Genomic DNA, 25,381 nt, shown 5'->3' with positions numbered 1-25,381 from the left:
GTCCACCCACCCCCGCCATGCCCACTGACCACGTCCCTCAGTGCCACATCCACACAGCTCTTGAACACCTCCAGGGACGGTGACTCCATCACCTCCCTGGGCATGTAGCTCTCGCTACAGCTTCCCACACTTCTCCAGTCCTCCACAGAAAGGTGGAAAGGAAGAAGCTGATACACCTGTTCCACAGTTTAAGGAAAAGCAAAGCCTGGAGCTATTGTGCCTCATGAAAGAGAATGAGCCCAAAGTCACCCAAGCACACAGCTTGGAGTCCTCAGTGTGTATGCAGGGAAACTGGGTAAGGCAAGGTATTGATCTCCAGGGGCCACAAATTCATCAAGCACTGGCCTTTAAGCATCACCTCAAAGTCTTTTGCTTACATTCTTTTGTGAATGGGGCTTGTTTTTAAAGCATGCTTCTCCCGGTGCTGGAGTGTTGATACCCTGATGAATAGCAAGAGGACTATTTATTAATCTGTATTTCAAAACCAGTGAAACACTTTGGTTGAATGTCTTCTCAGCTGCAGTCCCAGGCAGGATGGGATCCACTAGCACAGGAAGGTGCGAACACCAGCTCCCACACCAGCACCCACCTGCAGGCCGAGGGCAAAGCTACTTTTAACGTCACTGAAACGCTCATGTGGACTGAAAATTTAGGCTCTGCTGCCCTCTAGGGGCTTGCTATAAAACCCCAAAGCATAACGCCGCGATAGCTGGTCGTTTTGAACTTTCAGACGGTCTGTGTTTATCATAGCTGACATCCACTGTAACTAGAATCATAGAATTACAGAGTCCTTAAGGTTGGATAAAACCACTAAGATTCCCTAGTCCAACTGCCAACCCTTCCCCACCATGCCCACTGACCACGTCTCTCAGCGCGACATCCACATGGTTCTTGAACATTGCCAGGAATTATTAAAACCTGGTCCAAATGCTCCCTCTTCCACTGCACCATTACAGATACAGTCCCTTGGGAAAAGCACCCAAGCAAGGTAAGGTTGTTGTAGAGAGGTATAACCTGGTATCACATACTTGCTGCTCTTATTTCAGCATGAGAGGCACCTCAGAGCTTGAACATTTGTTGGCCTTCTCCCACTGCATCAGTTTGGCTAAGAAAAGGTATTATACCTTGTCTACAAATCTTGCTTTGGCTTTGGTCTTTACAGTAACAACACTACCGAGTCAAGAGCACAGAGGCGCACACCGAGGCGCAGGAAATAAAGCTCTATGCGCTTTTTATTGCATTTCATCACTCACTGAGCAAATGGTGGAAGCATGAATCTTTTCACAGAGAAGGGGGAAGGTGAAGACTTGGAGTAAAGTAGTGTTAATTCTGATGTGTTCCTTAAAACAGCACACCAACCTGCTAAGGAGGGGTAACTGCAAATCCCTACTGGTTCTGCTTGCTGACAGCTCTGCTGGGAGACAGTAGGCCAGAATTATAGAGGCAACACAGTCCTCCAGTGGATTTGTTCTCCTTGAGACAGAGCCAAAATGTGGCAAAGCCCTGCTCTCTTGAACTGAGGAATGAGAGCTGGAACATGGACAGACTCTTGTGCAGAGCAGTGTGCCCCAGCTCAGCCGCCATCTTGAGTGGGGTCCCTGGCCTCAGAGCAGGACCCGCTGTCCCACAGCTAAGGCCTACGTGAGCAGGGAGCTGCCATACAAACTGATGAAGGTCACTTCAGCTTCTGCAGAGGGAGAAGCCCATCCAGCTGACCTGAGCAGGCAGTGGGCTCTGCTAGGACCATTGCCTCTTCCATAGGAGCAGCTGTGTCTGTAAGAAGACAGTAGCAGAGCCCAACCACTGCCTCCACCACACCCAGGTGTCCCTCAAGAGGCTGCCACGATTGTTCACCAGCAGAAGGGAGCCGGCCCTGGCAGGCACTCTACCAGAAGGGCCTCGGAGCTGCCACTGAGGGCTCTGGAAGTACTACAGGGCACATCACAGCTATGGTCCTCCCACAGAGCGTTCATACCAAGTGCCAAGAATGCAAGGCAAAGTGCTAAACTAAAGCACTCGCTCTTCCGCTGAAAATGCTCTTCAACCCACAGACAAGAGATGCGTGACAAACGGCGATGATTGGCAGCATTCCTTCCACTAAATCAAGAGTGAGAAGATGTCCAAGTGACAATTAAAACGGCGGTGTTTAAAAAAAAAGAGGCAAAGGAGTTGAACGTAGCTTCCTATTTTCATTTCAATGTCGTTACATGTCTGTTAATTAGAACAGATGTCTCCCTAATCTGTGCAAAACAAAAGAGGACCTGGGAAATGTGAAACACTTGCTCATCCACAAATATTACCACTAATTCCCACATTCTGACAGCAAATGTTCTGCACTAAATGGAAAGTCCTGGCAGTTCAGGATCCTGTCCTGCAGAGCATGGCTTACTCTGCAATACTCAAAGCTCAGATGGAATCATTTTCTCTTCCTTGCACCTGCAAGCTCCAGGTTTACACAAGCCTCTCCTTCTCTTCCCCACACACATTTTAGCTATGCTTTACCCCACCAGGACCCATTATTTTGCTCATAGAGAAAAGACTTCATCAGTCACCAGCGTTTGGTAAGCTCTTTAATGGCAAGCTTATGGTGTAACTACACTGTTGGATTTGACGCCTCGGTGGTGGGAGAGGAAGGAGGAAGGGAAGAACAGGCAGGGCTCCACTGGAGGCTTACACCTTTTAAAGCATTGAACAAAAGGGCAACGTCCTTTGGCAACATGTTTCACAGCTTTGAAGTCCCAAAGAGACAGAGATCTTCCAGTCAGAAAAACAAATGGTGGCAAGCACACTAAGGACAATCTTTCCATGGTGAGGTCTAACATTATTTCTGCTTGACACTTTCAGCTCTGATTGGTCCCCGCATTGTTAAAAGAAAAGTCAACAACAAAAAGATGTTAATGACTGAAATCCAGGGCTGCCACCCCAAAGATGAAAGCAGACATCCTTTATACGCAGTGCTACTGCAGATCTCTGCCTACAGGAGCAGCAGCATGTCAGTGCAGAAAGGAAATTTTAGAGTTCGATGTATTTTACATGAAACTAGAGAGCTTTGTTGTCACCAGTCGTAGCTGGTTTGAAGAAGACTGTTTCTTCAGACAAAGGAACACCCTTTTTGTTAATCTGAGCATTTGTGACCAGGCTCATATGGACAGCACTGTGTTACACGGCTCTGTGGAAAATGGGGCTTGTGATAACACAGATGCACCTTCAGGTATTTCCTTCCTTAAAAAAAAAGAAAACAACCCTTAGCTATGAGGGAAAAAAGCCATGCCTAGGGCCTGTAAATGATAATTTGGCACACTGAAGGAGTGACTGTGGGTAAGCGAACAGGTTTCATTCCGCAGCACACAGCGTGCTCCTGCTACAGACATCAGATACCAACAATACAACCAAGACTCAGAAGTCCAGAAAAAAACCTGAGGTGAGAGATTCTGGCCTTCAAACATTTCCTGTCAGAGGAAATTTAGGGATTCTCTTCATTTCAGCATCTGTTTTGGAAATGACCACCTCTAGCCCAGCCTGTCCCAGGGTGTGCAACTCCCCAAATCACTCATATGAAGGCTTCCAGCCGCAGCTGCCTGCATGGACAAGCTGCAGGGAGGTGGGGAAGCCCTGCCAAAACTGGAAAGATAAAGCATTTTCTCATGCTCAGCAATTTACAGAAAGGGGCATCCAGCCAAAGCCCCTGAAAGGACCCTTGCTGCTTTCCCTTGTCCCATGGAGAGCCTGCAGCCAACCAACACTAAGCAAGAGACATGCCAGCTGGCTTACCAGTGACCTGCAGACAGAGAGACCTCACTTTCTAGATGCCCAGCCAGGACAGCCTCAAAGGGGCCTGATTTTCAAAAGGTAGATTAGTTAGATAGGCATCAGTCTCTCACCCTTGTGAGAGGGGTCTTCTTCTCCCTCTTTGTCTGCTTCTGCTTTTCTGGAAGTGGGCCGTTCTGAGGATGGAGCAGTAAGTGTTGATGTGGGGTAAGGATGGACATGAAGGAAGGATGGACGTGACACGAGGGAACGATGGATGAAGTGTTAACCTTGCCTTCCTCCACAGCTAAAGCTGATCATAAGCTGGATCCTTGTGAAAGATTAAAAAACAAGCTCAGAAAGGCTGAGGACTTGTCCTGTTTGGCATCTTTCCAGGGCAACATCCATACTGCCATTGGAATCAATATTCCTGTCACGGTCTCACATCCCAGCTTCCAGAGGGGAAAAAGCCAGTCACTTGCTAAGCAATGTTGCAGGAACCTCCACTACCCCGTCACCACCTCACCCAGCAAACCTTAGTCGTGACACTGCACCAAAACACAGCAGCCATACAGTCAGGTTACCAATGCAGAACCAACTTGGGTTGCTGCCCTCCCAGGGGGCATTTTTACAAGCAGGAACCTTTCAAAGGCACTAAAAATGGGGAACCAGCCCTGGGCAGAGCTGAAGAGGGCTGCCATCAGGCCATCGTGCTCAGGGGCGTGTTACTTCCCGCGTCTCTATGAGGGGATAGTTTGCCAGTGCTCTTTCTCAATGCATTGTGGGCAAATCCTTTTTGGAGTTTTTTACTGCGTGCTTCCCGCCCATCGCTCTGACCTACTCACACAACACCACAAATAATACCACCAGGAAAGAGAGGAGGAGAAGGCCTTTCACTTTGCCTTTTCTCCAGCCCTTCCTCCCTCATCATCTCAATGTATTCTTTGGGCAGGTTGCTAGCAGAACAAATAGCTGAGCTCAAAGCCCTTGGAATGCCCAGAGCAGTTTTTACACGCACTGCAGAGGTTCAATAAGCGGATACTTTGCGGGTGGTTGGGGTGGTCTCCAAATCCTGGCTCCCACTGCATTTCACAGAGGCGCAGCTGCTGAGATCCTCCCAAAGCTCAGGGCAGAGCAGTGGCAGAGCCCTAAGCCCACACTTTCCTACCGAGTCCCTCCACCTGCAAGCATCTGTGCATCTGTTCACAGGTGCAGCCTCTCAGTCTGGCAGCCCAACCAGGCACCGTGCTGCCTTCGCTGAGTTACCGAACAGCTACCAACCTCAACGTGTAGAGGAGTGAAGATAAAATACAAACAAAACCTATAAATGCTTTGTGATACAACGAAACCGGTTCCACATCTTCTGCATCATTTGCTAAGTATGGAACGAGTAACATGATCATACAGAAATGTATTTGGTCAAAGGAAGCAATCAGTATTTTTTGATAAAATACATTCTATATTAATGCTCATTCACATTTAATACACACGTCACTTAAGTTTTCTATGTATAAAATTCCAGTTTATTGTTAGTGTTGCCTGGCAGTGCTTCAGTTCAGCAGCAGGGCTGCACACTCTGCTCCTAGCAGCACGAGGGGGGACACGAGTGTGCAGCTGTCCTGAGCCTCACACAGCCTCCAGAGTTGTGTTTGAACACAATCTCGCTGGCTGTAGTTGGGGCTTTGCAGAACGGTCCCCATCTCCCAAGCACTTGCACTCTGGTGTGGAGATCGCCCCAATGGCACATGGCATTCCAGAAAAAGTGAGTTAGTGAATGCAGAAAATAATATATCTACATGATTTACAGCTTTATGTTCGCATACATCCATATTAATGTTCAAACGCTCGTTAACAATTCAATCAATAGTTTGTGCTACTGTAAATTATGTCTTGCTTGGCACTGCAGCAGAGGGAAGCCAGCCCCAAAAGATCCATCTGTACGAGCTATAACCAAAGCAATGGATGCTACAAAGAAAGCTTCTCCTGAAGCAAGGCTCTTCCTAAGGTTATGACATCTTTTTTTTTTTCACGGGGAGGAACAAAAACTTAGGGACCTAAAGCAGGGATGGAACCCACTGTTCTTACACTTTATATTTGTAAGCAAAAAGCCTATTGCTGCTGCACAGTGTTAAACAATGAACTGCCACAGTTCTCACGTCACTAGTCCATAGAAAACGCGTTGCAACTACCGTGTTTATGCCTGCATGCCAAAAGAATGTACAAAGTTTCATTAAGCTCTGTTTCTCTTCCATTCTTTTTTATATTCTTAAACTCGAATTTTGAAAGCATTGCAGACACTTCTGTGCGTAATCAGGTATCGCACCCCATCCTGATCATGGAAGGTCTTTGCCTCAGGCTGGAAAAATCAGGTGCTCTGCACCTCTCAACCCATCATCAGAAATGTAAACCCCCAAGGAAACTTCCTCTCTTAAGTAATCTTGAAAAATAAAAGTCTTTTAGAAGTCTATGGAAAAGGAGATGTTGCTACCAACGGGGATTTCAAAATGGTGCGAGCTGTTTCTGGGAATTGTCCTATCATTTTCTCTTTGCTCACTTTTTGTTTTTATAAAGCTAATTCTGTATAAAAGGGCTTTTGAAGCGTGTGACCTTCATTTTGCCATTTAAAAAGAAACTGGAAAAAAAAGGAATACATTTAGAAACACTGTTCAATCACAGAAAACAGGCGTCTTACAACAGAATCACTCTGATTCTTGTATTTTCGGTACAAAAGGCATGTAAATAAAGAGACCCTGCATCTTCACAGTCTGGCACTCATTGGAGCCACTTAAACCTATGCAAAGTAGGTATAAGATACGAGGGGCCTCCTGCTTGGGTAGTATTTTAGCTCCCCTCGTCAGAGATGGAAATGCCCAGATTAGCTCAAAGGCCCAGAGGGAGGAAAAATTCCAGTATAATGTTACAAGCTGGTTTATATGCTTATGGCTTCCAAGTTAAGTTGCACTTCAGTTGGTGATGCCACAAGATCTGTGTAGTCATTTATCGAGGTTTTAAAAATAGTGAAGCTTACAGCTGGTTTTCATGCAGATGTGGGATATGCAGTGGCTGATTTTAATTGATTGAATTTGCACAAAAACAGTATCTGGCTTTGGGTTAAATGGTGTGAGAGTACCCAGGTTCGTTTTGATACGTACTGTCAATACCAGAGCTCTAATTGCTCCCAGTTCTGAAGCCGATCACTCATAAACTCAGGTGTCAGTAAAATGACATCAACAGGTCTGACACAAATACCCCCTGGACTTCTCACTCCCCATTTTTTCTTAGTTGAGCCTCCATGTGCATTTCTGCAGCACTGACCACTATTCAGCTAGTGATTTAAGGAGAAACTTCTCAAAGTATGGTGCTCTGTCTGGTAGAGTCACAAGTCACAGCTGCTGAACTAAAAAGAAAAGTGCTGGTTGCATCTACACTTGGCACCAATTCCCCCAAGAGGTGACACGCAAAGGAGTACTCAGCACGCCAGCCCTGCGGTCCCTACATTCAAGGCAACCCTACATTCATGTCAGTGAACGTTACTGTCAAACACAAATCAAGGAGACAGTCAGCAACAAAACTACTTCTAGACTGGTAATGGCAGAATACTACCAAGACAACTCCATAGAAACTCCACTGAAGCAGGAGCAAAATTCAGGTCACTTCTTAGCAAAGCCCATCACAGATTATTTTTTTTTTTTAAATAAACATTTCATAAAACTTTTATGCTGGGAGCCAGATATCCCCATGTGATGTGCTTAAATCAAACAGCCTAACGTGGGACTATCTGACCCCACCTGGTACCACAGGATTCCCAATTTTTCAGCTTCTCTGAAAATTACTGCTGACTGACACCCATTTGCTGGTGATCCGCTTCTGGTTCTTCTTCTTCCATATCTGCATTATATTCTTCAAACGCATCATCATCAACATCTGGAAGCCCGAGTAGCTGCAAAGAAGAGAAAATATGGTGTAATAGTGAGTTACCCATTCATGTGGTTTCACTGCACGTCTTCCCACAATACCTGGATGCCACTTCTTAGAAATCTCAAATCATGCAATAAGGGAAGATTGGAAAATGCATCCTCACACCGAATTAAGAGCTCAGAGACCAGAAGATACATAAAATCAAAGCAAAGCTCTTCAAAGAGCTCTGTTCTTTTTTTCCCCGAGGTCATATCACAATTTTTTGAGTGTTTAGACCTGGCAGTGGCTTAACTTTGGAACAAACCATGGTTATACTGTAGCAGTATTTATGTAAGATTGTGTTCAGTAACCATCCAAATTCCAAAAAAGAAAGAATCCACGTGCAGTGTCCCTAAAACCCTGAAGATCCCACCACATTAAGCGTTTCTCTTAAACCCTTCATTCCCTTACACCAGATGAAGACTGGCATGCTGGGTGAAGCAATCTCCATAAGAAATACGGTGTACTCAGCTCAAAGTTGCCCAAATCCCTTTATATTTCTGAAAATTAAATTTGGGCTAGCTCATCTTCCCTGGTCGATGTCTGGATGCCTCCATCTGACAGCTCATGTTTCTGCAATGGCATTTATTTGCCACGGGAAAAGGAGCAAATAGAAATGCTTGAACTTTTCCCCTCCCCTCCAAAAGGCTGCCAAGCCAACAGAAGTCAGGAAGACAGATGAACCAAATAATAAGCAAACCAATGTATCTGTTCTGGAAATCTCACACTGGAATCCTGCACTACCAGCTGTTAAAAGCCTCAAAGCAAAATCGTGCGCCAGACATTATTTGGAATAGTGTGTATTTAGCTTGCCAGGGCTGGACGAGCAGCACAGACACGTGCAACACCCTGTTTGGAGTGTGACACAGCTGTTGTCTCTCAAAAGAGACAAAACCCAGAAAAATCAAGGCAGCGATGCTTGCTTGGTGGTAGCACAAAAATGAGAAGGCTGTGACGAGGCAGATGTTTAGTTTAAGTTTAATTGAGATTTAGCCCAAGATCAACCTTCTAAATTATTTGGCAGATATGAAGCCAATACACAGAATTAGCCTCTGGGCACATGCACTCTTCAACATCACTGTGTGAAAATCATTTTTTCAGTTGCAGGGCTTCTTGGCAGTGAAATGGAAAGAGAATTTGCTGACTAACCCCCCTCCTTTGCATGTTAAAAATATCTACAGAGAGACCCCAGTCTTCTTGCTTTCAGAGCAGAACAAACAGGAAATATTTCTGTGCACACCTATTTTTCAAATCTTATGTTCAGCTGTGTAACATGAATGTGAAACTATGCGGTTCATTTTCAGGATGTGGGGGTTTTCTTTCATTTTGAAGTTAAAATTAAAACACTTTTTCAAATGGAAAAGCAAGGCCTCTAGACTTTTTTTATCTGTCAGAATTATTTTCACTCAACTGATTTGGTGCATTCAAATTAGATTTGTGTGTGGCACTGCTCTGTTTACATCAGCCAGCAGAAAGCACTTTGATCACATTTTTTGCCCAGCTCCAGTTATAATTCCTCCCTGATTTGCAGGAAAATGAGCTACAGGAGTGAGAGCCCCATCTTGGTGTTATGGATACTAGAAGCCTTTTAGGTATGTAAAACTAGCACAAAACCCCACAGCATACAAGAGAACCAAAAGGATGTGCACAAGCCTACAGGTCTCTGTCTGTCATGCATCCCTCCTCCTGCCTTGAGGACACACAGCTCTCCCCTCCCTGGCGTGGCAAACGTCGGGGGTGATGCCACTCAGCTTAGGCACGTTTTATAAAGGATGACAGATGTGGTGTGAGCTGATCCCAGACTGATTCTCCTGTTTGCTTCTGGTCCACGTCTACCACATGGCTGATCGGAAAGGACTTTAATGGAGAGCAAAAACAAGGAGGAAAGAGGTAGGCAAAAGGAACAAACAGGAGAGCAGAGAGGAGAGAATAAGAACAACAGCCAGCAGCAGCAGCACAGGTTGAACTAAAGCTACTTATTCCTACTGGCTTTTACATGGCAGATTCCCCACCCTGGACACAGACTTTTAGATCAAAGGTCAGCACAATGCAGGAGTCCAGCAATTTGCTGCTAAGTTTTACGACTCACATTTTGGTTCTCTGCAAGCTCTTGATGTTGGTGCCATTTCCCTCAGGGATTTTTTTCTTTATGTCTTTTTTAACTCTTTCTAAGTACCCTAATGAAAATAATCTAGCAGCTTCTATATCTCAGACTCATGAAACAAGCAATACCTTCTACCAGAAGCTGACATGCAAACAGTGAAAAACAACCCAAGTACACTACAGAGCTTTAGCACACCAAGAGATGCTGTACAGAGGTGACGTGCTTGTTGCAGCTCAGTGTGACAGGATTCCAGGTGGATGTGCTTAGAAGCATGGACACCTCTGCCTGTTCCCTCATTTCCCTGCCAAAGGCATTTAAAACTGCCTGATCACCTTGGATGTCCAGCTGGAAACACACTGAAGAACCTCTCAAGAAAGTGCTTACCAGATCCCACAAATCTGCTTCCTTCTCAGCCTCTCAGGGGCTAATCTCACCCAAGATCATGGGGTGCTTCAGAAAAGCACAGTCTGATCTTCAGCTTTCCCTAAAATGCTGCCTTTCAAATTGAAATCTGCCAGACTTTCCTATTACAGTGAGCTTTGCTTGGATACTGGGGAAGAAATGCAAATGCACCATTACCTTTACACTCACAGCAAGGCTATTTCGTTAACAAAACAGGACAGGGGATGAGGGGAAAGAGTGCCAAAGATATTTCCCAGTACTGATTGGTTTCATTCTGACAAAGGCATGAAGGTGCACAATAACTGTTTCCATATATCCCACACTTCACTTTTTAAGTGAAGGCTGGTTTTGTGTGTGTGCTATTTGTAATAATTACAGTAAGGGAAAAGCATTTCTCATTAGTCTTGTCAACACACAAACCATAAACTGAATGATAAAACCAGTTTCATTACACTGATGCAAACCTCTTGCTAACTTAAGTCAAAGGAGAATCTCATGAACAATCTTAGTGGCACAGGCCAGAGAAAATGAAGAGGTACTTGGCTGCAGTCCACTAGAGGGCTCTGGTAATGGAGGGTGTTCTTGAGCAGATGAAAGCACAGTGAAATTCAACAGATAGCAAGCAATGCTAGAAAAAATGAGATTATAAATAAAAGAGTTTTTGGACGAGAGTATAACTGATCATCAGAAGAAAAACTGCCCATTAGTGTTGAACTCATTCAGTCACCTGAAGTCTTCACATCAAGACTGGATGTCTTTGGTAGAGATGTGATGTTCAACTACCACTTGTGAGCTTGGCTACAGGAATCACTGGGTAAAAGCTGGCGTGCTAATGAAGCTAAACGAGCATCGTGGTTCCGTTGGCTTTGAACTTCTTTATCCTAAAGAGTAGCTTAACTCGGTTTGACTGAAGCCAATTTCTCAGCAACTTAAGCTACACTGAAATAAATGCGGTTTAAAATGAAGCAAGTGATCTGTACCAATTCAATTAAGACCTTTTGAAGTCCTCCTTAGTTAAACTGATGCAAGTTTCTCCTCAAAGACACAGCTTTTCTGAGTGGGAGAAAACAGCCATGAAAATAACAGAGAGCTAAATATTGTTTCTGGGAAGAATATTTAGACTTTTGTATGTTTTCACAATTATAAACAGCTGTACTGAAGGATCAGATTTCCAGTCTCTTCTAAGAAAAGTGTGCATCTGTTCCAGCCTCTCAAGGATTGAAATCAAGCTCTTTCATGTCAGCCAGCTGTGGCTTTCCATGGCAATGAAGGGGCACAACATGGGGAGGTCCCATGTTTTCCTAACACCATTCACTCTAAATACCTGGAGTGAATTCTCAGTCTTTGTGATTAGCCAGTCAGACAAACTTAGGAGGGAAAGCTGCCTGCATGTTGAGTTTCTGATCAGCTTTGCCATGGACATCAAGTGAAGCATAGGCCTGGAAATGAAGCTCCACCCTTCTCTGCACCAGCTCAGACAAACAACCCAAATCACATAAAAATCAGCGAGTTACCAGCAGTCAAGCTTCAATTGTTGTATTTAATTATTAAATTTACTGTAATTATTCTAAGCAACCCTTACCAAAAGAGAGACTAAGCAAGAGGAGGGTTTGGCAAAAAAAAAAGAAGCACAGTGGCCAGCCCAACAAAGTCACTTCACTCTGACAAAATCCAGGCATCGACCCAAACCTTGGTGTTACACAAGGACAGAGAAGACTGAGTAGTGGCAAACCAGCCAAACACAAGCCTCTTTCCCACAGAACCCAGCTTCTGCTTCAGCCTCTTCGCAAGCACAGAACAGATGCAAGGAGTCATTAAAGCTGGAAAACAGCTCTAAGATCATCTAGTCCAACCATCAGCCCATCACCACCATACCACTGAACTATTTCCCTCAGTGCCCCATCTACACGGTTCTTCACTCCAGGGATGGGGACTCCTCCATCTCCCTGGGCAGCCTGTGCCACTGCCTCACTGCTCTTCCTGAGAAGAAACCCTTCCTTATGTCCAACCTGAACCTCCCCAGCATGATTTAAGGCCATTCCCTCTCATCCTAAAATCTGCAATTGTCTGATAGAGGCTGACATGCTAACACCCCAGTATATGACAGAAGATGCTGAAGGAGGAAAGTGTCTTTTCTCCATCCAGTGTTGCCATACTGACAGTCACAGACAACTGACAACACTTGGAAGTAAAACAGAGGCACTTACGGGTCTGAAGGATTTGAAGACTTTTTCCAGTATTTCATGGAGTGTCTTTTTCCCGCAGGAAGAGATATAATCCTGTGCGAGCTGGAGAAAAGGTAAGCAGTCCTCACTCTCACTCCAGACGTGCTGAAAGCCAAAAGCAGCACAAGAAAGAGGCGTTAACAGGGGCCCACACTGGCCTCTCCACGGGTTTTTAAAAGCCGATGGATCACAAACATCTGCCAAAGTACACCGTGGCCCCGAGTTCAGACCTGCACTGGGGGATGGATCAGAAGCCAGGCTTCTGGAGGGGAGTTTTGATTTTACTGACACCAAGAAATGGAAGGCAGGGAAATCCATCCAGGAGAGAAAATCCCTTATGACTTCGCTGGCAACAAAGGGTGCGTGCCTTGCATGCAAACACATTTTACAAGCAGACGTGTTTTCTTTGATACTAGTCCTGTTTAGACCCAGAAGTCACATTGGGTGTTCTTTTCCTATGCATAACCTGCTGCTGAATCTTCTCCTAGAGGTCTGTCCACTCTAGGCCTTGGCAGCCACATATAAACCCATTTGGGATAATCCTCTCCACTTGCTCTTGCTTGAGAGGAGCCAGCTCCTCAGCCTGGCTCTGTGAAGCCTGTCCCCAAAATGCTGCTGCTTCTGCTCTGCAGCTGTTTGAAATGGAGAGCTGATGGATGGGAACCCTCTGACAACACTGCTCCTCGCTCACAAGTGTGGCTCACAGAACAATTTAATGCGTGCTCTTAATGTGAAGTCTTGGAGCACAGAACTATCTTACAAAGAGAAGTGTCATACTGCAAGAATTGTTGGAGACACTTAGACCTCTATTTCTGCATGGCAATTCTTTTCCCCAAAGTGCTGTGCAGCTTTTTACTGTGCTATAAACAGCGTAGGTTATGCTTCAGTGGGGACAGGAGAGCGTTTCTCTGAAGCTTAACTAATGCTCATAGAAAGAGCAAGAACCACACACACCCATCCCCAACACAGGGCTTGCATGCTGCCTCCCTGCTCAGCAGTGAGCCAGGGATACAGTTAGCCATTTGTCTAAAGAAAACACTACTTAACTTCACTGAAGTTGTGTCCTTAAGGCAAAAGCAGCAATCGCTTCTGACCTCTCTCAACCTGCATAACCGCAGGGAAATGGTATGCTAAGAAAAATCCCTGTCATACAGACTAGGTTCTACTTGTTCCACGCACCCAGAGTTATCTCTTGACAGTCTGGGAGCCCTCAGAAACACATACCACAGGTCTCACCACACCCCACTCCATCTCACAGCCACGGGCCTTGCAGTCCTACAATCATACAAGCAGCTCCTGCTTCAAAAAAATAAAAAAGTCTGGCTTTGGGATTGTTATGGCCTAAAAAGGCAGGAAGTACATTAAATGGACTCAAATGAACCCTTTCAAAAATACCAATGAGCTCTTTTCCAAATTACAACGTTGTAACAACAGCCTGGAGATTTTGGAGGTCTGGCTCACAATTTCTTAACGTTCGAGCAATAACCTTTTTATTACTTCTAATCTTAGTGCCAAATGTGAGGCCTCAATGTTACAGGTCAGCAGCTTGTGTCTTGTGCTAAACTGCTGTAATTGTTTATATGATCAGAATGATCATGACTGTTAACATCCTGGTTCTTGTTTAGATTGTGGCTTCTTTCAGCTATGAGATCCATGCACAGGGGCTTCCATATCCATGAAAATCACGCCTTGCCCTTTTATAACTAATAGCTAGTTTGTTTCCCAGGGAAAGCTGACCACACGTCATCCTATCATGTTTTTACAGAGTCTTTTTCACTTTGCAGTCTCCCCATTTCAGTCTCCAGCAGGGATGTGCCAGCAGTAGCTGAGAATAAGATGATGAAGCACAAGGAGGAAGCCTGAGAAATCCATCACTCAGCCTTTGAAGGGACATACGTACGATATCATAAGGCAACAAGGAAGGCTCCCACCGATTTCCACGCCAGCAGATTTAAAACCTCGGCTGTGGCAACACAAACACACTGAAATCTTTCACCTGCCACCAGCTTATGGAAAAATAACTTAGATTAGTGACCTCTGCTCCAAAATACTTACAGGAAAGCTTGTAACAAGGTAGCATAATGTCTTTATTTGCTTGATCGGCTACTTTGAATATCAGCAATAACAAGGTGGCAAAACAAATGACAAGACTGCAAGGAATTGCACCTCAACCCTCACCCGCATTGGTTACAGCTACACGAGTCCAATCAATCTTCTGGGAACACCGTGAACCTCAGGAGCTAAACTGTTCATATTTCACCTTTCCAAAATGCTGATTCAGTGAGTTTTAGCATCCAGGAGGTGCTGACAGGGCCTGCGGGCTTCTAAAAGGGTCATCTGCACCCCTAGCATGCTGAGAGACCCAGCCCATGGACACCTTTCCAGGAAATTAAAATCGTATGATCCTTGTGATCTCAGGTTTTATACAAGATCCTGTTTTTATCTCCCAGACTGCTTCTTGGCAACCTTTCCCTGTCTTTCTCCTCCTCTCTTTTAAACTCAGCATGCTCATCATTTCTTCCTCACAAGTGAGTTATCACGGACTTCACTGGCACCTCCTACATAGCTTTTTAAGTCACATTATTATGAAATGAGGGCATAAAGAATGAGAACAACAGGCACCAGATGTTGATTAAATGTGAGGCTCCTTTGTAAGACCTGTAAGACTGAAAGATCACAAAGTGTATTATTTCCTTTGTCATTCTCTTCCATCTTACCAGAGCCATGCAACTCAAGGGGCTCAGGTACAAATGAGAATCAGTCCTCTGGTCCACTTTAAGTCTCCTTAAAATGAAGCTCAGCTTGTATTTGCGTGTAGAAGGAAAAGATATTTTGGAACATGAAGGGTAGGGTAGGGTAGTGTAGGGTAGGGTAGAACTGCAAAAAGGCAGCAAATCAAGATAGCTGAGCTGGGAGCATAACTGACCCCCACAGTGCACTTGGAGCATAAACTATGATGCTGGTGAACAACGACGGTGAACCAGCTTATCAGCAGTTCTTAATTGCACTGACACCATCAACAGGGAAAGAATTAAACAAGGCCTATCTGCCTACCTTCAAAGTCTTGTTAGTAGGAAAAGTGCCATAAGACAGAAATGCAGCCCTTCTGCTTGGGTTTGGCTTTAGACAGGGGGTCCTTCCCAACCAGCCCGGTCCTGCTGCCAGACTCACACAGGGCCCACACTGCAGGTGGGCACAGGTCACACTGGGGCTGTCCTGGCACAGGGGTCCCTTATGTCTCTGGACAGATGCAAAGCTCAGCCTCGGTCTCTTCCTTCAGGGCCCAACCCGGCAAGCACGCATCCCGCTCACCAGGACCTGAACTACTCGGCTGCTCTTTGTCTCATCGACCCCTCTCCACTCACCTGCCGGGCTGGGAATTCTTCAGTATTTCCCGATCATGGGAAGTGTCTGCGGGAAGAGCATGAGCAGGAGCTGCAACGCTCTGCCGGGAACTATCGGAGATGCGGTGCTTTAACTGAGCCCAACCGGAGCTCTTCACCCGCGAGTCAGGAACTGGATTTGGACCCGATGTTCCTTACGGTTCCCTTCCAAGTCGGGCTATTCCCCGACTGCGTGAAGCCCGCAGCGCTGAGGATGCTCTCCCCATCGGGGGCGGGGAACCGGGAGCGGGCACCCCGGCCCCACAACTCGGCACCCAACTCGGCGGGAGGAGCCGCACCTGCCCGGGGTGCGTGCAAGCAGGGGCGGCCCTGCTGTCATCCCGACTCCATTTTATCCATGCCCATTCTCCATTTGCCACACAGCCCTGCGGTGTGTGTCCGTGGGGGGGGGGGGGGGGGGGGGGGGGCATCACTCCCCGCGCCCCGGGGGGGGTGAAGGGAGGAGAACGGGGGGGCAAGGGGGAGGCTGACCGCCCCCTGCCCGCGGGGCCGCCCCACACCGGCCAAGGACTCCATCTTGCAGCTCTCGGTGCTGGCAGGCAGGGCTCCCCCGGCCCGCAGCCCCCCTCCCCCTAAGCCCCGAAGACTTCTTCCCCCTCCCCCCCAGTCCGCCATCCCTCGGTCACTCACGAAATTGTCTCCGCAGGCGGCCTCGGGGCACAGCACGTAGAAGGAGACGCCGGGCTCGGCGTAGAAGTCCATGCGGCGCTCCGTCTCCTCGGCGGCGATGAGCTGGAAGGGCGTGCGGGCGCACCACCGCTCCGCAGCCTCCGCCAGCGCCTCGAAAGCCATCGCCGCCGCCGCGCTCCGCGTCCGCCCCCGCCGCGCCCCCGCCCCGCCGAGGTGCCGGGGTGGCCCGCGGGGAAAGCGGGGGGGGGGAGGGTGGGAAGGGAGGCGGCGGGCGGTGGGCCGGGCTTGGCCGCCCCCCGGCGGGCTGCGAGGGAGGGGGCGCCTCGTAGCACGCCGCCCCCCCCCCGAGATCGCTGTTCGGGTTTCCTTGTGTCTCGCCGGCGCCGATCCAGGGTTTGGGGCTCTCGGGAGGACGCGAGGCGCGCAGAGCCGAGCGGTGCGTCTGGCTCCGGTTGGCAGCGGGCGCACGACGCGGTGCGCTGCCCGGCCCGTGACGCCGGGAAGTCTGACGTGACGCCCCGGCTTCCACAGCTCGCTGAGTTTGTGATGCTCTTCCGGGCTGGGCTTGGTGCTGTCGGGGTGAGATGCACACTAAGGGATCCCCCGTCCCGTTGCCGTTGCCCAAGGAGACCGGGCCCAGCGGAAAACCCCGATGTGAGCACAGCAGCACGGTGCTGATGGGGCTGGGGCTTGCGTGCACACAACCCTCCCAAACCTGGTTTGGCACCCATCTGCTCTCATGTCTCCCCGGAGCCTTAACAGCCCCAGCTCTCTCAGCCTGTCCTCACAGGGGAGGTGCTCCATCCCTGGGATCATGTTTGTGGCCCTCCTGTGGATGAGCTCCAACAGGTCCATGTCTGTCCTGTACCAAGGACTCCACATCTGAATGCTCTTCTCCATGGAGGCCTCACCAGAGCAGAGCAGTGGGGCAGGATCACCTCCCTTGCCCTGCTGCCCACACTTCTTTTGATGCAGCCCAGGGTATGTTTGGCTTTCTGGGCTGCGAGAACATATTGCTGGCTCACATTATGTTTTTCATCAAACCGAGGCCCCCTCTCAACAGGGACAGTCTCAAAGAGTTCTTCTCCTAGTTTGTGTACATATCTGGGATTACCGCAACCAAAGCGAAAAATCCTACACTTGAACATCATTAGTTTGATGTCACTGATGAATTAGAGTCACAGAATAGCAAGAGTTGGATGGGACCTCAAGGGATCGTTCAGTCCAACCCTTTGCTAAAGCAGGTATCCTACAACAGGTCACACAGGTAGGGTCTTGAATATCTCCATAGAAGGAGATTCCATAACCCCTCTGGTTATCCTGTTCTAGTGCTTCATCACCCTTACCATAAGGAAGTTCTTTCACATGTTAGTACAGAACTTCCTATATTCAAATTTTAGGTCAATTATACCTTGTTCTATTGCTACGCACCACTGAGAAGAGATTGGCTTCATCCATTTGCCTCCCACCTCCCTTTAGATATCTATAAACATTCATCAGATCCCCCCTCTGTCTTTCCCAGGCTGAATAGACACATGTTACTCAGCCTTTCCTCACACAGGAGATGCTCCAGGCCCTTTATCATCTCTGTGGCCCTCCTCTGGGCTCCTTCTAGTAGATCCCTGTCTTTTTTGAGCTGGGAATCCTAGAACTGGACACAATATGCAGGTATTAAAGAGTGTTGATCTCAATACTATAGAGCACAGTTCCCAATGTGTTGGATGAAAGGTGCAAGACAGCAGCAATAGTGAGTGATGAAACCAATTTTCTGCAGTTTGCACGGACTGGAAAGGTGAAGAAGAGAGATTTGCAAAGGATCCAGTACCTAAAACCTCAACCCTCCCCTTGGTGATGGTCATGGCCCTGAAGGCTGACAGCCAGCAACCCTTAGTGTGGGGAAGGGAACACTTTGCGAGGGATTTGTTCTTCCCAGGACACAAAGACATTAAGTGGTTTGGGGGAAAGATTCAGGATATGGGCAGAAAGCTGAACAAGTTGAAGAAACAGAAGGCTCCCACAGTTCTGGAATCCAACACATTCAGACTGTGGACTGGCCACCTCCAAGATTAATTTTCCTTTCTTTTTCTCATGAAGAGCCCTCTTTGGCCTACTTCTGGTGAATTGCCAAGTAATTTGCATTAATTTGCCTGACCAGCTGTAGTAACCCGCTTGTCCTCCTGTGGCCCTCATTATTCACCCTTCTGCTGTGGTCTAAATGCAGAAAGGGCAAGGGGGTGAGCTCCAGCGAATGGTGGAGGGATGGTGAAATAGAAATGTGTGGTTTCCCGAGTTATAAATGACCAAAAAGAGCAAAAAATCTGTAGAAAATAAGGATCCCACTGCTCCCCCAAATCCTGACATCCCCTTTGGAGTCAGTGGCTGAACTTACTTGGCAGTGAGAAGTCAGCTGATGAACAGCAAAGATCTGAGCTATGGAAATTCCACTTGAGCAGCTTTCCCCAGTGGTGCTGGCTTTTCTAGGACATGAACTTAAATAAAAAACATATCACCAAATAACCCTGAATCTGTCCTCCTCCAGGTCCCTGCTTTTTGGGACCTGGAGGATGGTGTGCTAAATGTGAGGGGGAATACAATGATGCAGTTGTACCACGCTGAGGCAATGTGGTGCAAGGTCAGTGCTGTGTCTCCAGGCTGCATGGTGTTGTGCATTTATTAAATGCATGGCACACTGCATTTGTGAGCAGCGTGCTGGAATGCAGTGGAAACATTTAGTTACTCAGCGAACTGTGGGTGACACTGTGGATCACTTCACTGGAAGCTCTGAAGATATTTCCATCCATCTTCCCTTTAATCTGACCTTTAAAGTCCATTGTGAGGTCTCCATCCTACCCTCATCCAGGTCAAAAACACTGATTCTAAAAGACATTCACTTTCCTTTAGGCTTTCTGAAGCACAGGCTGCATGCACCTTTAATACTCGGTGACCTTTGGAAAACAATATTTCTTTCATCTCAGCTGTAAACATGCTGGCAGGAGCAGAGAACTGTGAGCTGTGCTCAGAGCTGACCAGCTGGATGTGGCCAGAGGCAGCCTAGCTCAGGGGTAAGTGTGGAGAAACCAGGCAGCACCTGCCATCACACATTGCCTCCTGCAAAGAGGTTAGCATGGCTCAGCTCCTGCTGCTTTCATCATTAAGCATATAGCTGCACTGCTCTCACTTATCGTTGGCTACACTTTGATTATCACTTATCACTGGACCTGTGAAGCCTGTGTGGCCAAATTGGGGTATGTTATCACTTGCTTTATTAAGAGATGAAAGTGGATTTTGTGAAGACCCGAATGTCATAAGATGCCATAGACTCTTCAGGCAAACAAATAACATTTCTTGTCAATTTGCTGTCCTTTATGGTATTGAAAGGGCACAGATATGCAGACTGTCCCTGATTTTCTGATGAATTGCTCTGCTGGTATAAAAGATACTCTCATAATAGTCCCAAATTAGCTGATTGCTTGAAGTGCCAGAATACTTAATGCTCTGCTATTTTAAACATATGGAAATTGATTCAACACTTATCATCTATTTAGAGATGTAAATTTATTGAAAAAGATGCCACTTCTTCCTCAGCTCCAGGCAATCTCCGACGCTTGGCTTTCTGGGCACAGGCAGGTTTTTACAAGGCCTTGTGATTTTAACTATGGTGATTTACATTCTTTCTAAAGGCAGAAGTAGAGGAAAATTGACTGTATTATCTACAGAGAAAAAAAACTTACCAGTGCAAGCACTGGTGTAAACTGACACAGCTATGTCTGTATCTGGTACATTGTACCCTGAGGGTGTTGTCTCAGGCACAGACACTGGCCCAAGCTTGGCCAAGCTCGTCTTGCAGCTGCTCTGGCAGTAGGGCCCACAATGATATCAAACAGTGTGGATTTCTGTCGCAGCAGCACAGGGACACGGTCATGGGAAGTGATGCAAAACAGAGTGCCAGCAGTGACTGCTGTCACATTGGAAGACATAAAGGGCATAGAAATAATGGAGAGTGCCCAAAGGAGAGCTACAAAGATGAGGGAGGGTCTAGAAGGCAAGGTGTGAGGAGCAGCTGTGGTCCCCGGGTTTGCTCAGCACGGAGCAGAGGAGCTGAGTGGAGGCCTGATGGTGGCTGCAGCTCTCACAGGGAGTGGAGGGGCAGTGCTGAGATCTGCTGTCTGTGACAGCGACAGGGCCCGAGGGAACGGCATGGAGCTGTGTCAGGGGAGGGGCAGCTGGGAGTTAGGGATAGGCTCTGCACCACAGGGCAGTGGGCATGGAACAGGATGCACAGGGCAGCGGGTTGGACTCAGCGGTCCTTGTGGGGCCCTTCGAGCTCAGGGTATTCTGTGATTCTGTGGTTCTAAGGCAGAGCATCCCTTAGAAAAAGGAGCTGTGTCCATCTGCAATGCAGCCTGAACAGCTGAAAGCACAAAGCATCCAGCATTTATCTGCAATTCCTGCAATGGCAAGCCTTGGCTGATGTCAGGGATACAAGGCCAGTAATAGGAGGGAATAAGAAAATATGTGGCTAACCTGGTCATAGCTCTACCTCTGGATCCTTCCTTTGGCTTTGGTGCAATCACTTTGTGTCTCACATAGCAGTCAGATGGAAATTGGTGCACATTCCACAGGAATGTTGTTCATGTTTTAACATTTGTGAAAATGTGAGTTTCTCAGCTATTTAATCATGTTATTATTCAGAATGATTCATATACTAATACCATGGCTATGAAGCTTAATGTCATGCTCCTGGGCTTAAGCAGTATTTCTTAATGTGCATCTTCTCCTGTCATTTTCACAGAGGATCTGGCTCAGTCTTATAGAGCACTTACACAGAGAATGCCCCAGTCATCCCCACTTACCACGCTCTGGTTTACATCATGAAAAGGGCACACAGGGTGGATTCCTCTCAGATGAAAGGCACATGGTGAGAACAGTGCAGACTCAGCACTCTCCTGCATTATGGACACACTCCCAGGCTGTACTGCTCACCAGCATAAGCACAGCTATAGTGTATTTACTCCACCTCAGAGTCTCCTGATGGCATTTGGAAAGTGAGTGGATGAGCTGGATTAATTAACTGCAAGACCCAGTGTCTTGACTGGCTAATAATGAATTAGGGATTTTATTTTCTTGACACCTAATTATTTATGATGCTGCTTTCAGCCTCCAAAGCACAGAAAGAAATTGGGCACCATTCCCAAGGTAAAGGATTTTAACTTTTATCCCAGCCACGTCCCAAGCGTGGCCCGGCCCAGCCCATCCTGCAGCTACTCCCTGCCCCGTGCCATCATGGCAGTAGCTTGACCCAACAACAACTACACAGCAGTGTGCTATTAACACTGTGTTGGCTGAAACCAGGACATGAGTAGTTATACTCCTTATATCTGTTGTAGTTTCCATGGAAATAAATAGGAGGCATTACTTTCATAGAACCCTATGCATACGTGGCCCAAGACAATTCCTCTTTGCTCAGTGCAGTGCAGGCAAGGTTGGACATGCATGCTCTTGCATAAACCTGAAGAAGCCAGTGTGCAGTAAGCCAGGGTTAATGCAGAACTGTTTTTGGAAGTGAGTGCTCTGGAGGCCAGATTCAGTCAGTATCCTCCAGTGGGATGTAGTGATCTCCCTTGTCTTAGGACCATGACTGAGCATGCCCTTGGTTGTTTTTGTGAAGGGTTATAAAGGGTGGAGTAGTAGAGTGCTAAGGAGGTGTCAGAGATGCTGAAGAAAAAGCCAACCCCCAAGTTACAAAGAGGTCATGGCAGAGTTCAGAGGTTGGCCGTGGTTGTGTGGAAGAGGAAAATTATATCTTATTTGCAACACACAGGGAAAGCTTTCCTTCAAGTCAGAATGTGGAAAACTGCTTCATGTAAGGAGGTTTTCACACGGGCACCTATAGAAGGGCCTATATTCATGGAAGTTCAGGAGAATTAAAATCAGAAAGGAGATGATGGGGATTCAAAAATGCACCCAAATTAAACTTCTGAATGGAAATGCTACTCAAGAGGAACAGAGAGAGATGTCCAAGGGTGCCCAAATGAATTAAGAGCCCATGCTTCTCTGAGTGTCAACATGATCCTAACCTGCTCTCTTCAGATGACACACATGGACTCACAAATGGAACCTGAGGCCAGAAAATCCAGGCTTCTGAGACCTAATCTCAAAGCTGATACCAAGTGATATGATCCTTTTCCTTCTGGCAGACTGAAACAGTCATTTGCAAATGTATTTGCTCTGGGCTGTCAGTGCAGTCTCCTTGGAACTTAGATATGGTTACTTTTGAAAATATTACTTATCTGTGACTTAGAAAGCCAATTTGCAGCAGTTATTTAGAAAGTTTTAAGTCTTGTTAAAGTAGCTGGAATCATAGCCTTGTTTATACAGAAGAAAATCGGAACATTTCCAACCCCCAGATTAAACTAGAGGAGCGCATCCTTTCTCCTGTGTTTGAGGCAGTTTCAGCCATTACCTTGGTGCTTATGGTACAGCAGTGCTCTGATTTGGCAGTACTTTGGCCAAAGACCTTAAGCGCAAAAAGTTTGGTCAACTGGGGGCATTTTGCTATATGACACCAGAAGATGTACCAGAATTTACAGAATCAGTGGGATTTCCGGCCAAATACACAAGATTTCTTCCAAGAAATCCCATAATTTGTCTCACTCATTTAGTCAGCACCGTTTTAAAACACATGGTCCAACTGCAATCCAACGGCACACAGAAAAAAGAACTCAGCCTCCTTCCAGCCCCTGCTTCCACCTACAAATGGCCAAAATGTCACATGTGGGCATGCAGAAACCCACTGGCAGTGCTAAATGAAATAGAAGCATCAAATGTCTCAGCAAAACTCTTGGTCACATCCCTTCAGCAAGACGTTTTTAACGGCCTGCAATATAGCAGTGAATTTTATTTGTAATAGTGATGCTAAGTGCATTCAGCTAGTGCAGGCCGAGGCCCAGTGACAGAACATCCTCACAGGAAGCATTAGCAGCTCAAGGGCTTTTCCCTTCACATGGAATCATTTGAGTTGGAAGAGACCCTTCAAGGCCCTCCAGTCCAACTCCCCTGCATTGTACAGGGACACCTACAGCTACATCAGGTGCTCAGAGCCCCGTCCTGCCTGACCTTCAGTGTCTCCAGGGATGGGACATCTACCACACCTCTGGGAAACCCATGTCAGTGCCTCACTGCCCTTACTGTAACAAACTTCTTCCTCATATCCACCCTTCTCACATAAGCTGAATTAGGTTGTCAGCTTATCTACCGAGGACAAGATTTGGGTGTACAAAGTATACTGATACTCAACTACTTTAAATTTACTTGTTTGTCCCAACAATTCCCAAACATCTCAGCTTTTGTTTCAACACTACTTTTATTTTCCTTTCCTATCCATGTACTGGGGGACGTGAAGGTAGTAAAAACCTCTAAATAACCAGGTGGATTCAATGCATCATCATTCATTGTTACCAGCTGAACCTGAGTAACTCAGGCAATTACTGAAAATAAATATTCTCAATTACATGCAATTCCAGGCCTCATTTCTCTCACTTTCCAAATTAAAAAATGAAGAAATACATGCATGGATTGTTGAACTTCATTTTTATTCACATAAATAGACTTTGAAGTAGGAAAGAAGACTATAAAGCTTTGCCCAACAAATTATTTTTGTAGATAACCACAAGCAGGCATATGGCATAGGCCAGTGGGCAGCTCCCTCATGAACATGAAGAAATATTTACTAATTTCAATCCATTCTGATTATTGCATTGTGTATTTACATTTAAACTAATTGTCAAAGTGTTTCTACTTTATGAGTAAAAAAATAGCCTGAGGTGCTAAGATCTGCTAGTGTTAAAATCCTGCAGGAGTAGCACCTAACAGAACACACTGGGAGCACTTTGCTCCATTAAGAGGTTTTATCAAAATGTATTTTAGTCAATTTATTTCTCTGTTGTGTTAAAGATAACCCCAGTCAACTAATTACAAGAATTCTAAAGAACTGCTTTTCTGCAACTTATTTCCATTCCTATTTCCATCTGAATAGAACTCACTGCAAATCACCAACAGATAAGGAACATTTACAATTCCTCAGCATATGAGACATCAAACTTTAGGAGCCCCAGTCAAAACATCATGCTGGCAATAGTTTTAACACACAAGGATATTCATTAAGGAACACATAACGAGGGGGCAGCCAGCCTTCTATGAACTGCCCACTAATATCTCCACAGGGCTGACTCCATCAAACGCACCACGTACCTGCAAGCAGTGTAGATTCCAGAAAGCTTCTCAGAGAGAAGATACCTGGAGCCACTTGTGACAGTGGGAGGGAGGGGACAGGCTGGTCCCACACACAGGGACTGGCTTACACCCACGACCGAGCTGTGGGTCACTGTGTTTCTCACTAGCCCAATGTGCGGCCATTTGCTGCAGTATGGGTGTGTGACACACATGGCTGAAACGCTCACAAGCTGTAAATGGGTCACCCCAATGCACCTCCAGGGGACACAAAGGGTGACTGAATGTCATGTTGCAGAGATAGGTATCTGCGTGGAAATATGTTGCTGTGGTTGCCAATAGGCATGGAGGGGAAGAAAGTGGGAGGGGTAACGCTAAACCATGACCTCAAGCACAAATGCAAAGCAAGGCAGAAACTGTCTGTATGAATGAAGCTTTCCTCCTGATTTAAACCACAGTTAAAATGATGACTCAAATCAGTGTAGCCCACTGTTGTCTTACCCTCTTAAGTTCCATGTATTTTACTAATGTCTAATTAGTAAAATTCCTATGACGCGTCCTGGATTTTAGAGTGTCTGTGCAGGCAGTGAGTGAGGCAATGAAAACGTTACACTGCTGCTTTTCCACGTAAGCACGAGTAATAGCACCAACAGAACGCAGCAGGAAGTGCCAGTAATGGGGAA

At 46.6% G+C, this 25,381-nt stretch overlaps 1 protein-coding gene across 2 annotated transcripts in view; it reads right to left on the bottom strand.

Annotated features, from left to right (window-relative positions):
- MTURN (maturin, neural progenitor differentiation regulator homolog) overlaps nucleotides 1–16,631 on the bottom strand; it is a 263,443-nt gene extending 246,812 nt beyond the window's left edge. The window contains exons 1-3 of one of the 2 annotated variants that reach the window (XR_010623201.1): nucleotides 16,470–16,631; nucleotides 12,418–12,540; nucleotides 6,399–7,687 (exon numbers count right to left, since the gene is read on the bottom strand). Coding sequence is in view for 1 of the 2 variants with exons in the window: in XM_065753215.1 (XP_065609287.1) it covers nucleotides 7,577–7,687; nucleotides 12,418–12,540; nucleotides 16,470–16,631 (396 nt within the window). In the remaining variant the exon portion in view is untranslated. Of the gene's footprint in view, nucleotides 1–4,749; nucleotides 7,688–12,417; nucleotides 12,541–16,469 lie in introns of those variants that run through there. The other variant, XM_065753215.1, reaches the window with a different exon arrangement.
- Nucleotides 16,632–25,381: the final 8,750 nt, after the last annotated feature.

Source organism: Cyrtonyx montezumae, unplaced genomic scaffold, assembly GCF_038088225.1.
Source record: "Cyrtonyx montezumae isolate F1298 unplaced genomic scaffold, pur_monq_1.0 scaffold_8, whole genome shotgun sequence".
Lineage (NCBI taxonomy): Eukaryota > Metazoa > Chordata > Aves > Galliformes > Odontophoridae > Cyrtonyx > Cyrtonyx montezumae.
This window is presented reverse-complemented; position numbering and strand designations above follow the sequence as displayed.